Below are 15609 nucleotides of genomic sequence, written 5' to 3' on the forward strand. Positions count from 1 at the left end.
CGAGCGAAAGAGACGTAAATGTCGACGTCCCCGGCACGCACTCTACTTGAGCATGTACAGTCACCTGCAATAATATGTTACTCTTCGAAGGCCGCAAAAATATGTGACACGCTCTTATGGCTCTACAAACAAGAGCGTGTCACATATTTTTGCGGCCTTCGAAGAGTAACATATTATTGCAGGTGACTGTACATCTAGTGAGTATTATATTCTTTGATGTACATTCGAAATTATGTCGGAACAACCGAGATCCTAGAAAATATCTGAACACGCACTCAAGCGATTTAACAATAGTGGCGTGTTCAGATATTTGTGAGCAACTTGACCGCTCCGATATATTTGATGGCGACTGTACTATATATAGTATATATAAGTAACCCTACGTCAGCGGAGCATATGAAGCAAAGAATATAAGACATATGAAGGCGCCAGCAATACCTAGAAAGCCCGCGAGTTATATTCTTTGCCCGCGAGTAACGAATCCTTTCTAACAAAAGCTGTCAAAAGTGACTGCTCATTTATCTCGCAGTAGTCGCAGTTATGACGGCCAAAGGGCTAATCCAAACAAGACGATGCCTGGTTTACCTCTTAGTATCATCTATACTTCATTTATTTATAAAATAACAATAAATCTGTATAAATTTTCTAGGTTTATATCTAACCCTAAAATAAGACTTCCAGTTTATTAATAAGCTATAATTATAATTAATAAAAACCTTGTATACATGTTATTCCTTAGCCTAGTAGAGTTAACTTGGAATACTTATTGCTTATAGTTTCAGTGTTGCACTTCCCTATATTTGAATTAGTATGAACTGTATTATTTATAATCTCATTTGATCACGTTACTGCAAGTCATGTCATACCGTGAGTGTTTTTCTATGTGAGTATTCCTCTCATAAGATGGAGATGAAGGATTAAGTCTGAAAGGCACTGTGCAAACCTTCAATCATTGCCTTAAATTTTAAGATTGACCAAAAACTAATTTGAGGAAATGTACTTTTGTAAGTTTTACAGTTTCAATTATTTCGATTCAAATCTATTATATTGCTTCAATTACAAATCAAGGTAAAAATTCTTTGACTCTATTTGTCTATCCCTTTAATTTGCAAGAGTGATAGCGAGAGAAATAGATGAATGGATGATGAAAGATGTTAATGTTAAGTTAAAGGTAGTCAGACTTAATTCTCAGTATATACCTTCATATAGCCAATTTTCTAAATTAGCTTAATCATCTCCTTTGTTGGAATTACTTGCATCATTGGGAAACAAATTTACTAATGAGTCAATTGTAATTTTTTTTATAACAGCTGCTAATATTCCTTTTACATAGTTCCCAGTATAATTAACTTCATTGTCAAAATTGCTGGCAAGCGAATGGAATGTATTGTTCATAAGAGTTTTAATCTTTCTGTTTATGAGCACTTGCTCCTCATTGTCAAGAAGCTTTGTATTCCTTTCTAAATCCTGGTTTGTTTTTTGTACTTGTTCTTTCAAGTTATTTACACGGTCTGTTAATTCCTGTTTCACATTTTCAAGGTGATTAATAGTTTCATTTTTTTCACTGATTAACTGTTCCAAATCAGATATTTTCTTAAAAACTTGGTCACTTTGGGACTTTTCCATGTTTTGTGTATATTTCGTTTCCATTGTTCTTACAACACTCTTTAAATGAGTAAGTTTGTGTATGATGAGTTCTATTTCTGCACAAGTATCAGCACCATTAAAATGATCTATGACAGGCACCTGCATATGCAATGGTACCATATATCCATTTACATAAGTAAATATTTGATTATTGACTAAAGGTACACTTGTTACTGTTGTTTGACCACATTCATTCCTATTATTTGCTTCAGCGTTATTTTGACCTGCCTGTACTGCAATACTTTTATTGATGTCTGGCATTGATACATTATCATGTTCTTTCCCAATGCTGACATCTGGTAAAACTTTTGATTGCTCTGCTGAACCATGCCGGTTGGGAGTGTTTGTTACTTCTATTGATGTTGGTTTTTTTACAGGACTTCCTGGTAGTGATGGTAATATTGCATGGCCCACATTAGCAATTCTGGTCAGAATGGAGGCTTTATCATTCTGTGATGTGGCGGACATGGCAGTGCTATCCTCTGTTGTACTGCTATTTGCAGTTTCATTTGTGGCTTCATCACTCTCAAGTATGTCTACCTCAGGTTTAAATTCAGGACTTATGTAGGGCTTAATAGCAACATTTTCTTTTTTTAATAGTTCTTTGACTCTTTCAATATTTTTGTCATTAAAACACAACCCCCAATATTTTTTATGATCATCATAGTATGATATCATAGTTCCTGATGACATAGTTACCTCTAGTTGTGGTGTGATTGTAGTGCAGGATAGTGTAGACTTATCAGGGCTGTAAAGTATCATTTTACACAAACCACTTTTTACTATTTTCATCATAGCAAAACCAACCTTCCCTTTACATTTGTGGTTTCCTTGTACCCTGAAATAAACCATTTGATAATTGATGATATAAAACATATTATGCTGGTTATTTTATTAATTCCAAGTCCTACAATGCCAGTGTTTTCATTACATAATAAAATTAGCATTGGCACATCAAAGGGAGTGTTAACTACTATTGTGTAACTAAAATCAATGTTTGTTGAGTTGCTAATTAATCACTAGGTGGGATAGGTGACAGCTTTCTTCTACTGTCCTTTATGTTGTAATAAAACCGAAAAATTCAACTCACCATTCATAAGCGATGATGGAGCATGAAAACACACATTGTGAAGTACTAGCATCATCAGGCTTACTACACTCTTCTGTTTTCTTTAGTTGAGGAGGTTTGTATTTGAGGGAAGGATTAACTGCTGCGTCAACACTGGAATCTTCTTTGAAAATGCTTGCCAAGGTAGTACTGCAGAAACAAGTATTTAAAATATTTAGATTAAGGCTTGACTGTAAGGATAGGTGACACACAAACTAAAAGACATTCTAATATCAATAGTAATGACTACAGTCGGGGGGTGGATAGTGTTGATTAGAAACTAGTTATTATAAATTATAGTTGTGTTTACCTTGCGACTGGAGTAAAGTATCCATCGTCTACCTCGTCAGGTTCCAACATAATAGACATTTTCCTTTACGCTTGTGAAGTGCCAAAAAGGAAACAAATAACTACAGCCATTATAAACTTTACGGTATTATCATCAACAGGATACTTAATTCAGAATATTGTGCATGTAGCAAGCAAATAGAAAATGTAATCAATGAAATGTCATTTTGATCAATGACATGGATTTTGACGTTTCTGACAGAACCACAACTTCATAGAAGTCATAGAACAGAGGGAACCGCGTGCCTTGTTCGATGTGTTGCCTTCCTGTCTCATTTGGGTGCGACTTTTTAAGTGTGACAGAGAGGCGACACATCGAACGTGGTTTGCGGTAGGCCCTCTGATGTTACCAACCTGACTTTTGGAATTTTCATTCGGTTACCGAGCGGAATGAGAGGTGGCACAGGACGTCGCTTTTCAAATGCATAGCGCTGTCTCGCTTGCACATGTCTTTCCGTACGGAAAATTCCGAACGTCTGCAGCCAGTCGCCAACTGTGTATACCAAGCCTTTTGTACCAATAGTACGTTATCCATGTGTATGTCTCTTTCTATCATGCTAAAACCCCGTAAAAAGAAGCGGTAACGATATATGAATGACAGAACTACGTACAATTTTTCTACGTTTTAGAATATTTTGTGGGCTACTGCACTGCTACTTGGTCTACTACGACATTGTACCGACCACGTTGACCTTATCATTCCATACGATAAGCGTGTTCCTATAGTTCCTTCGAAATAATTAATTTGCAAAACCTAAAGTAATAATTTTTATTTGTACCCAAAAGTGTTCATAGAGCTGTGATCTGTCTTACCGTGATAACCATGCCTGATTCATTTTCGTGCATTACCTGCCAAGTGTTGTTCAAAAGCCCAGAATTGCAGCGGGAGCATTACAAGTCTGACTGGCACCGATATAATTTGAAGAGGAAGGTTGCCGCGGTCCCCTCTGTAACCTTGGAAGAGTTCGAAACGCGAGTGAAGGAACACAGGGAGCAAGCGCAGGACGAGAACCGTGATGATTCACATTATTGCAAGTGTTGCTCAAAGTTATTCAATACGACCAACGCTTACAACAACCACCTGAACAGCAAGAAGCACAAGTTAGCGCAAGAGAAAGCTCAGGAGGTGTCTGACCACAGTAACCACTCTGACACAGATAGTTTTGTGAAGGTAGACGCGCCGGAAGTTGCAGGAGCTGCTAAAAGCTCTGATGACAGGGTTAAGTTTACACTCGTCAACACCCATGGGTCCGGAGACGAGGATGCCGAAACAGCGTCAGATATAGAGGAGGTATACTCAAATTCTACAATAATATATTCTAAACAATAGCATCTTCGGATCATCAGGCATGGCAGGAATGCAATCACAAAGCATAGTTAGGGCTGAGTTTCAGAATCAGATCTTTTTAAATCAAATATTGGATATATCTTATTGCTGCTTATGCTTAGTTTGGCCACACATCAGCTTTTTACAACAAAATTTAAAATTATTGTTAAGTTGTACTTACTTATAAAAATATTTTTAATTTTCAGCTTGATTCTGATGAATGGGATGAATGCCGCATTAAAGGTAGTGATTCACTCATCAAGCCACAAGATTGCCTGTTTTGCTCTCACCACAGCAAGAGCATGGTGAAGAATCTAAAACACATGTCTGAGGCGCATTCATTCTTCATTCCCGATGTGGAGTACTGTGTTGATGTCAGAGGTCTACTGCTGTACTTGGGAGAGAAGGTAAGTCATTCAACATACATTTACATGTTCTATACCTACACAAATATAGAGGGTGTTGTCATTATAGTAAATAAAATTTGATGTTTGTTTTTGCAAATTTTTGGTGATTAGGAATATTATGTGATGTTTTTAGAAAAATCGCTAAATAAATTAGACATATACATTCAAATCAGTACTATTCAGTTATCTATTAGAGGCTGTTCAATCACTAAATACATAAATCAACAAAATCACAAAATAAATTAGACATACACATTCAAAACACTACTATTCAGTTATCTATTAGAAGCTCTTCAGAAAGAGAAGAGACATTCCACGACTCTTCTCTTTCCGCACAGAATCTATATCAAAGACTTAAATATAACTATAGTTGGTTATTCATACAAGTTAAATAATAGTAATTTCCCCAAATGTCTGATTTAGGGCGGGTTGCATGTTATTTTTACCATGCACAATTAACAATCTGATCAACATTAAATGCAGTGGCAGTTGTCATCCTATAAATATTTATGGATGGTTGTGTGCAACCTGCCCTTACTGGTACATGAACATGATTACACATACAAATATATGTACTATATTATTTCAGATCTCTCAAGGATATATGTGCCTTTGGTGTAATGAGACAGGTCGTACATTCTACTCAATGGAAGCTGCCCGTGGACATATGGTGGACAAAGGCCACTGCAAGATGCTACATGAAGGCGTAGCTTTAGCAGAATACGCAGACTATTATGATTATAGGTAAGCGTTGGTCTGTTCCATTTATGTCAAATCAACCAAATGCTATAAGATAAGATGACCCTACTGAGTTGATGAAGTCTTCTTGTGATACATCTTATAGTTCGTTTTTTTAGCATTAGAAAGAACTTGCAAGAAGGTAAGCAATCTTGACATGTCTTTTAATTGAAAAACGCTTTTTAAATATCAATAACTATTACTTATGAAAGCAGAAGAATATAAATGATCGTATTAGATTCATAATTGTTAATAATTTGCCGTATCTTATTTTTAAAATGTGTTTTTCAATTAAAAGACACATCAAGATTGTTTACCTTATTTCTAATGCTAAAAAAACGAACTGTAGGGAGGAAACCAATAAAAATGGACTCTGCTTCTCATATTATAGCATGTTCCTGAGTATACTAGATATGGTCATGTAAAATATCCTGGGGATGGTGGCAAGATGCCTTGACTGTCCAATATTAAAATATTGGGTCAGTATTGTTATGGGATTGCCCTGATGTGGTAATAGTGATTCCTTTTTTTTGTTTAATTATGTGTTTACACATGTACTAACATCTAATTTCTTAACTTTCGATGTAAATAGACTAACCCCATTATTGTTATTCGCGTTTATACGCGCTACAAGCCTCAATTAGCTAATAATTGTTTGCATTTATCTGTCATTTTGACTTATGTATTTCTAAGAAAGGGATCGAACATAATTTAACTGAATCAGGCCTGTATAGTTTTATGAATAACACAATATCGATATTAAAATCTGAAATTTTTATTTTATATTTAAAACTTTTTTTAATTTTCAGTGCTTCTTACCCCGATCAAAAGGAAGGGGATGAAGATATGGTTGTGGATGAGGAGGTGGAAGGCCCGGCGACACTGGAAGGTGACGATTTCCAGTTGGTGCTACCATCGGGTGTTACTGTTGGCCATCGGTCACTTATGAGGTATGATACAAACAAAAACAATGCACAAGCTTTAATAGTGCTTTATTATGAGTCCACATAGGCACAAAAAGTGCCACATTCCCACACACATACAGAAAAGGTTAGGAGTTCTTTTCTTGTGGTGTGTGAGAAGGATAATTTAGAAGCCACTGCTGAATTTCATTGAAATAGCTTACATTACGTTTCACTCTTGTATTACATATGACTGTTTTGCTTTAGTTTTAAGGGCTTTTATACATGAGTCATTCCATGCAAGAGTGTACAGTCAGCAAAGTAATTAGCTGAACAGTAGAAGGTTAGGATAGTAGATTATTTTTATAACGAAAAAAAAAACCCTGTTAAAGTGCCTCTGTGGCCTATATGCTGAATAAATGTTAGATGTTAGGCTAATAGTTGTGCTGACTGTATATTATTATATTTAGGGGTCATCCATTAATTACGTCACACCAATTTCTAGGTTTTTTGACCCCTCCCTCACCCCTTGTCACACTTGGTCACATTTGGCAAACCCCTCCCCCCCTAGTGTGACGTCACATTTTTTCTACGAAATCGCCAAATCGAATTAAGTAAGTACCTAAGTATTATTAATATTTTATCAAAATATTTTTGATGATATAAATATTAGTCTTTTATAACCCAAAACTGCTTAGGAAAGAAAATTAAACGATTAAAAACTATTTTCGTTTTAAAAACTTGTTATTTAAATGTACAGCGAACTAAATAATTTGAATAAATTTTCGGTTACTGATGAAGTTAAAGTGACGTCACAAAGTTTGTGTCTCCCCCCTCCCCCATGTCACAATATGTCACATTTTCTTGACCCCCTCCCTCCCCCTAAACGTGTGACGTAATTAATGGATGACCCCTTATTACTGATGCCTCAAGTGCCAATTATCCTATAGTCCCCTAGGAACGATGCATATTAAAGTAGTAGCCACACCAGTCATAGTTGAGTGCACTTGAGCAGTAATTTATTGAACTCATTTTATGCCATGTTGAGTTTCTATGTTGCAAAATGGCGAGACCAGTGAAGTGTTTCAAACAAAACAGGCAATTCAAACAGTATTATAATTTTTCGTAATTTTACCATATGAACTTCGTGCCTGTCTATCTGTATTATACAATAATAATGTACTTACGTATAATATCGAATTGTCGATATTATAATCCTTGTTGTGTTATGCTGTCTATATTGGTTGCTATAATGTGTGCTTTGCTGCTTAGGTATAGAAATGAATCATTATGGTTGATCAATTGGCACGATCATTTTCTAAACTGCTACATATGATACAACACGCCTAAAGTTTGCCACCCTACCACCGCCCTGGAATTATTTCCTACATAAATAAAGATAAATCTTTAATGAGAACTCATTACATTTTAGTTAAGCTTTTAGAAATCGGCAGATACTTTTGACGTGTAATCTGATGCTTCAAAACCGACCATTTAAGATGTCAGGAACATAAAAAAGTCTGTTTATTTGGATTTGGATCGATTGCAGCACCGCTAAGCTTCGCGTATTACGAGTTATCCTCACTATTTTCTGTCGTATCGAGTTCACACTTGGTACATTAATGTGGAGTTAAACGTAAACTCGGTACATTAATGTGTAATACGTTAGATTGAATTGTTAGTTTTATTTTATAAAATTGTTGATGTTATTATTTTTGCTTTTATGTAAATTCAATGTTGACGTGTAAAAGTGCCCTTGTGGCCTATTTGCTGAATAAATGTTGATGTTGATGTTAAAGCAACATTGCCGGTATATTTTTGCATGTCCTAATTGTCCTCGTAAACTCTCCTGCATTTGCGATTGGTCATTGGGGTTAAAAGATGGATGAAATAAGATTATAATTTGTTGCTACGCTCTTGTGTGTTCTAATATAAAAATCGCCAGCAAAGCTACTCTCTGCACACCTCTGTATAAAACCCTTGTTTACCCCAACCCACCTTTTGACGACGAGCGGTAAAAACCTTCTAGTACGAAAATCTCCGCTTACATATGTGTGTATCCTTATTCAGAAATTTCTGTATGATTTTAGTATTTAATAGATTAGGAAGATAATGGATATGTATGCGCGCAGTTGTGATTTTATGAAATCAGTGAAAGCAATGCGAGTATTAGGCTACATTTATGTAGCTTTTTAAGCGAGTGTGTCTCACTTGTTTACATAAAAAAAAGTCTTAAAGAAGCCCTTGGCAATTGTTGACCACAGAGCACACAGCCACCGCATTATAAAATGTTTACTAAAGGCGCGAGGTGTGCACATATGGATGCATATTAATTGGCTACTGACTTATAAGTAATTAAAGATAAAGCTACTACGTCGAAAATTGTTTGTCTGTGTGAAACTAGAGTGTTAAGCAGGAAGCTTGTTTTAGGTACTACAAGCAAAACCTGACGCACAGCAGCGCGGCGCTGGTGAAGAAATCGGACCGCAAGCTGCACCGGCTGCTGGGGGTGTACCGCGCGCTCGGCTGGGCGCCGCGCGACCAGGCGCTCGCCGCCAAGTAAGTTACTACTTCATAGGTTAACCCCCTTATTCATATACGTTTACTAAAGTTGACAAGCCGATAATAATCATTTGTCCGTTTCCATCATACCAATACGTCAGAAAGGGACAAAAGATTATTATCGGCTTGTCAACTTTAGTAAATGTTTATTAATAAGGGGGTAAAACAAAAACCACCAAAAGACTACTGACGCACAAGGTTACCGTTGAATAAAGTAACCTAATCTATGGCTGTCGCCGCTTCAGGCGTAGATCCAATGGGGTTGTCCGGTCGAAGTTTTTAACAGATGGCGCCATCATAGCTTGCCCTATCAATCCCTAGATTTGTGTCAAATTTTTGTTTTTTTAATACCCTGGATGCCAGGCCTTTAAGCCAAATCTCATAAAAAAAAGGGCAAGCTATGATGGCACTATCTATGCAAACCTTTGACACTTGCCGACCCCATTATAGACGGTCATAATCAATTCTGTAATTATTGAACTTTATCACGGTAAATATCGCTATCACTATGTGATTTGGTATATTTTATCAGTATGTTTGTTATTGTAATATACACGGTTGTGGTGTTGTCGCAGGAACGCGCGCGACATCCACTTCATGAAGCGCGTGCAGGCCAAGTGGCAGATGAAGCTCTCCCTCAAAAGCAACAAGTTCCAGAAACATTACCGCGCGCAAGTCAACTTCTAACCTTCACTATCACCCTATTTATATTATTTTACTGAGTATGACACAAATCCGTTGTTGCACAGATCCATGTTTTCAACCACACCATAGTCTACCATAATAAGTTCATTCGAAGTCCATACCGTCAGGGTTGCGAAATTCCTACCTTCGGGCAAACTCGGCTCCGTTCGGCTCAGCATTGCTCCGAGCAATTATTAGGGTTGACACATTTTGACGTCCCTTTGCGTGCACGGCCACAGATAAGATAATAGCTTGAATTTTGACAACCCTAAATAGCCGAAAGGGATAGTGCCATATATTAGAAAGGGACAGCAGGTTCGACCTTGAAAGTAATGGTTTTGTAGGAAGTTTCCTTTCTGTGCGATAGTACTATTATTTATTCTGTGATACCGTCTGTTAAGCGGTACATTAGCTCTTTGCAACGTTTACACACTACGCGACGAACCGCTTGTAAAGTTTCCGCTTATATTTCAAATGGACTTAAATTTAGACCGTAACAATCATAGGAAAAAAATGGAATAAATGTTCCTCTAGACATTAATAACCTCATTTGTTTTATCACAATCATTTTATGAAGCCTATGTATACCTATTTTATACCAAATATTTATTGACTTGCAACGGCCTTCATTGTCCCATTTGGATGAAAAACGCTGTATGTTGTTTCAATTCATAATGCTTAATAAATAACTACCAAACGTATATTGTGAAGTTTCTGAACTGAAACGAAACTTATAGAACTATGTAGGTAGCTAGGTAGAATATGTAGCCACATATAAATGAATACTTGTGTTCTATAATAATGCAATAATTAATATGTAAGATCATTTTGATGTCATGAAATTGACCATAGGGGCATTTCACGCCAAGCGGGCAGCGAAAAAAGTGTCAGGTCATAGAATTTGCTGAAATTTGGAATAATTATACTACTCGATATTCTAAAAATACGCATTCTTTTAGTTTTTTTTTATTTGGCACCGTTTCCGGTTTGGAAGCATTTAAAAAATGGACGAAAATTGAGGAGAGCATTTTACAAAAGCTGATGCAGCTATTATTTAATAAACTGAAAAATAAGTTTAATATTGGTTTGTATACAATTTTAATTGCTTTATCTTGCAGTTATAACAATTTTGATATTTTTTAATTTTTTCATACAAAAAACCGGAAATGAAAATTTCAAGTCAAATTTATATAAAGTTCGGTATTTTTGAAAATTTTTATTTTTGCCTCAAAATGTAGCTTATAGTCCATCAAAAATACATGGAAAGTTTGAGAGTGGGATCTGCATTCGTTTCGGAGATACATGAACTAAAGTGCAAACGTGCCGGTCTGAGCGTCGTACTGGCGATTCCTTAGTTACCCAGTCAAATAAAGGTTTTGTCCCTGGAATGACAAATAATAAGCTGGAAACTCGTATAACCACACCTTCGTTTCGGCGGTCTTTAAATTACGATAAAAGTCATAGAAAACCTCGTGTTCGCGCCGGAGTTTATTCAAGGTCAAAGGTCACAAAAATTGCTTTATCACAAATATCAAGGTTTCTATACCTCCAAAGATGTTTACATATAAATGAAGATTGTAGAGCATACAATTTGAGACAAATCATGTTCAGGGCATTTTTCCCGATCCTCAACCGTTTTGTAGGAATTGTCGGATATAGACATACGCTCCGTAATGCAAGTTCACCGTGAATTCCGGTTAATAATAACTTCTATAAAGTTATTTATTTCACAAGATGCTATTTACGGATCATAAGCTGATTTTAGAACAAAAGTTGTCTCTCCTGTGGACTATAGTTAACAGCTTGTGTGATTTGATTTGATTTTGATGAAGCTTTTATCGCGGACTGTACTTTTTTTCAGTTATCTGCTCAATTCTGCGAATATATTTTATGGCCATGATGATGGGCTGATGTCATTATATATTCTTATTTTATACATTAAAAACGACCAGCTTCGCACGGGTTAATAAAATTATACATAAACCGTCCTCTTGAATCACTCTGTCTATTTAAAATACACAGGGACAAACAACGGGAAGCGACTTTATTTTAACCTATGTAGTAATGTCATTAAAATATTGCATTGTCATTGGTTTTTCATAAATATGCCAAATTAAAATTTGGCATATTTAACTCAATGTAAAACCAACAAATAGTCAACGTTTGCAAATGTTGAAGACAGATCGAAAAGATACATATTTCCATCGCCAGTTAAATAAAATATTGTGGAAATGTTTACTTGTATTATTTGTACTTCAACTTTACCTCTTTTCTGTGGACACTAGAGGCAACAAACCCTAATTTTCTAATTAATCCTAATGAAGGGGTACTTCTATTAGCCTATTTCATTTATATATATATTTATATATATTTTATATATTTTTTATTTTTTTTTATTTAGGGGTATTAGCCTATTTCATAAAATGAATGCATAAATGCACAAAAGCTGTTAACTATTGTCCACAGAAGAGACAACTTTTGTTCTAAAATCAGCGTATGATCCGTAAATAGCATCTTATGAAATAAATAACTTCATAGAAGTTATTATTCACCGGAATTCACGGTGAACTTGCATTACGGAGCGTATGGCTGACCGCTACGCGTTCTATGCTGTCTATATCCGACAATTCCTACAAAACGGTTGAGGATCTGAAAAAATGCCCGAAATATGACTTGTCACAAATTGTATGCTCTACAATCTTCATTTATATAAAAACATAATTGGAGGTATAGAAACCTTGATATTCGTGATAAAGCAATTTTTGTGACCTTTGACCTTGAATAAACTCCGGTGCGAACACGAGGTTTTCTATGACTTTTATCGTAATTTAAAGACCGCCGAAACGAAGGTGTAGTTATACGAGTTTCCAGCTTATTATTTGTCATTCCAGGGTCAAAACCTTTATTTGACTGAGTAACTAACGAATCGCCAGTACGACGCTCAGACCGGCACGTTTGCACTTTAGTTCATGTATCTCCGAAACTAATGCAGATCCCACTCTCAAACTTTCCATGTATTTTTGATGGACTATAAGCTACATTTTGAGGCAAAAATAAAAAAATTCAAAAATACCGAACTTTATATAAATATGACTTGAAATTTTCATTTCCGGTTTTTTGTATGAAAAAATTAAAAAATATCAAAATTGTTATAACTGCAAGATAAAGCAATTAAAATTGTATACAAACCAATATTAAACTTATTTTTCAGTTTATTAAATAATAGCTGCATCAGCTTTTGTAAAATGCTCTCCTCAATTTTCGTCCATTTTTTAAATGCTTCCAAACCGGAAACGGTGCCAAATAAAAATAAAATAAAAGAATGCGTATTTTTAGAATATCGAGTAGTATAATTATTCCAAATTTCAGCAACTGACACTTTTTTCGCTGCCCGCTTGGCGTGAAATGCCCCCATAATGAAATAAATTATGTTTATATCGGTTGTGACCGTATCACTCCATAAGACACGGTGTCGCTTGTGGGCTTCACGAGGGCTCGTGTGGTTCTGTGACCCCGTCCCCTCTCCTCTTAACCATCTAGACCAGCGGTCGGCAACCTTTTGACAGCCAAGGGCCACGTAGTAGTTAACGAAGTTGATGCGTGCCGCACATGGTGGATACATATTTAATGACTTTATCAGACATTGTCATTTGTCAATATTACATACAAAATAGCCAGGGAGGCTCGCGGGCTGCCTGATGCCGACCACTGATCTTGACGTGTAATATTGGGTGCTCAAGTTAACTTTACATGGACATGCTGGTGGAAATTGTATTTTATAGACGCATTATCTTTGTGTCACTTGCACTTTAATAAACAAATGTATACCTACCTTGAATTGGGAATATTTCTGCGAACGAAACATCACAAAGAATTTAAGCCCCACTGTTGTTGCGTACGTGCTGATTTGACAAATTAGTACGGATTCACACACGGTGAAGCCTTCGTTAAATAACACCTCATTGGATTGATGTCTATGAAAACATTTAAGAGGCCCCAGCAAGCTCAGCCGAATTTTGCCTTCCCGTAGAAACGGAGTTTTGTTCTCATTTTAAAACTACGTGTTAAATTGTAATGAAACTTTTTTCACGTACAATTACTTTGGTATAGCTCCAGTTTAAAAAACAGATGAATAGAGTAAAAACAAGTTTTGTATGAAAACTTAATTTAGTTGTATCAAAGAGAATATGTATAGTATAGAGGGCTATTGCCAAAGTAAATTTTGTAGTCACGGTACATTTACTGCCATCTATCGACACACGATAAACTTAAAATAAAATTCAAAATGTATAAATTAATCAAAATATGTTTACGGATAAACGATTTTTAATTTTTAATGTTCCATACTGACCCATGTTCTTTCACTCATATGTGTTAAAATTGTTAAATATCAACGCCATCTAGCCGAGAATAGGCCAAAGGTATATGGCGCCATCTGTTCGAGAAGGACTTTTTCTTGATTTCTGAGGGACGTTTTTTTCTTAGACTTTATTTATCTTATACGGAGTTATAAATATCTCTGGTTGTATGTAGATAAACTAATTACAGAACTAGGTATTGAAGTACAAAGTTTCAGTGCAATCTAGCTAGTCGTTTTAAAATGAGAGCGTACGTTTGTATGGAGAACCGGGCTTGCTGGGGACTGTTAATTTCAAATTGTAAACTCTCGTTCCTTAGACAATGTTTTTAAATAAATATGCTGCTCTGAATGTCCCTCACAACGGAATCCATAGCAAAATGTCTACCTCTAAATAGTTATTCATATTTTATCGAAATATACGTTTTGTAGATAAACATGTAATGAACCACGGAATATTCTAAATAGATCATAATATCAAATCTTGTTTTTCTGACTATAACCTTTTTTTACCATATGTAGGATATTTTGTATGTATAATTTTACAAGTCAACAAAACGCCGTCCGTCCGTCCCGGCCAAATGTATCGCAATACTCGCACATTTTTAGGTAAGAAAAGTGTGTTGCAATCCTCAGGATTCAGGAAGGGTTCTCAATGTTTTCATAAGGCTGGCGGCCTGCCCGTTATGAATTAAATGTTAATTAATTAGTTGTTTGTGTTACAAATGAGTTGTTTAGAGCAAAGGTGTTTAACCCATCGTGCCAATATTGATACTTGCGCAAGCGTAAGATTCCTAACCACACGAGGCCACCAGCCAACATGAGGGAACAACTCAAGATTAGAATCAAATTACTTTGCCACTCTCGTCGATAAAATGCAACTATCTCATCAGTTTTGAATAATAAATAAAGAGAGCCTTTACGAACTGGAGTGGTGAAAAAATAAAAATAACCTCATTATTCTGAGGTTTCACGAAATTGGTCCTGCTTTCGTACCTACAGTAAAATGTATATACTTTGCTTCAGAATTTGCGGTTTATTTCCATTTGTCCCTGCCCACGGAAAACACCTATTCACAGGTGCCCGGCGGAGACACGTTTTAATATGATTACCTATATAATATAAATAATTATAAAAACTGATGAAGTGCAAGCAATTACCCAATTCGGGGCAAAATATGCACATTTTACGGTAAGAACTCTTCCATTTTTCACAATCTATTTCTGTAGCCTTACCACGACTGCCTTGGTAGTGTGACTAATATGCGAGTAGGAGAAAGAGGCATAGAAAGTAAGTGACGCACACTAGCGAATATGTCAGTGTCAAACTGGTGATAGTCGTACTTTCATTCGTCGTTTATTCGAAACGAAACATTGAAATTGGGTTGTGTCAAAAAACTTAGTATCGGGCGGCCGGTTTGAACAAAGCGTGTCGTAACTCATGTCGTTCGTTGTGCCGGTTGAGCTGCGTCCGTATTGTTTTTATTTATTGTAGCTGTATTTGCGATTTAAAAATGCTTTATTGCTACA

General features: G+C 36.0%; 2 protein-coding genes across 2 annotated transcripts; one reads left to right on the forward strand and one right to left on the reverse strand.

Moving 5' to 3' along the window:
* Nucleotides 1–688: 688 nt before the first annotated feature.
* LOC134678353 (uncharacterized) lies at nucleotides 689–3258 on the reverse strand. The gene is made up of 3 exons (XM_063536898.1): nucleotides 3066–3258; nucleotides 2738–2905; nucleotides 689–2485 (listed from the first exon to the last, which is right to left on the reverse strand). Exons 1-3 carry the CDS (start codon nucleotides 3122–3124, stop codon nucleotides 1228–1230), a joined length of 1485 nt encoding a protein of 494 aa, XP_063392968.1. The 5' UTR covers nucleotides 3125–3258; the 3' UTR covers nucleotides 689–1227.
* A 478-nt stretch (nucleotides 3259–3736) lies between these two features.
* LOC134679135 (cytoplasmic 60S subunit biogenesis factor ZNF622) lies at nucleotides 3737–14562 on the forward strand. The gene is made up of 6 exons (XM_063538003.1): nucleotides 3737–4394; nucleotides 4637–4837; nucleotides 5427–5581; nucleotides 6385–6525; nucleotides 8908–9036; nucleotides 9615–14562. The coding sequence occupies exons 1-6, from the start codon at nucleotides 3927–3929 to the stop codon at nucleotides 9724–9726; spliced, it is 1206 nt and encodes a 401-aa protein (XP_063394073.1). The 5' UTR covers nucleotides 3737–3926; the 3' UTR covers nucleotides 9727–14562.
* The last annotated feature ends 1047 nt before the right edge of the window (nucleotides 14563–15609 follow it).

This window comes from Cydia fagiglandana, chromosome Z (genome assembly GCF_963556715.1).
Source record: "Cydia fagiglandana chromosome Z, ilCydFagi1.1, whole genome shotgun sequence".
In the NCBI taxonomy this organism is placed as follows: Eukaryota; Metazoa; Arthropoda; class Insecta; order Lepidoptera; family Tortricidae; genus Cydia; species Cydia fagiglandana.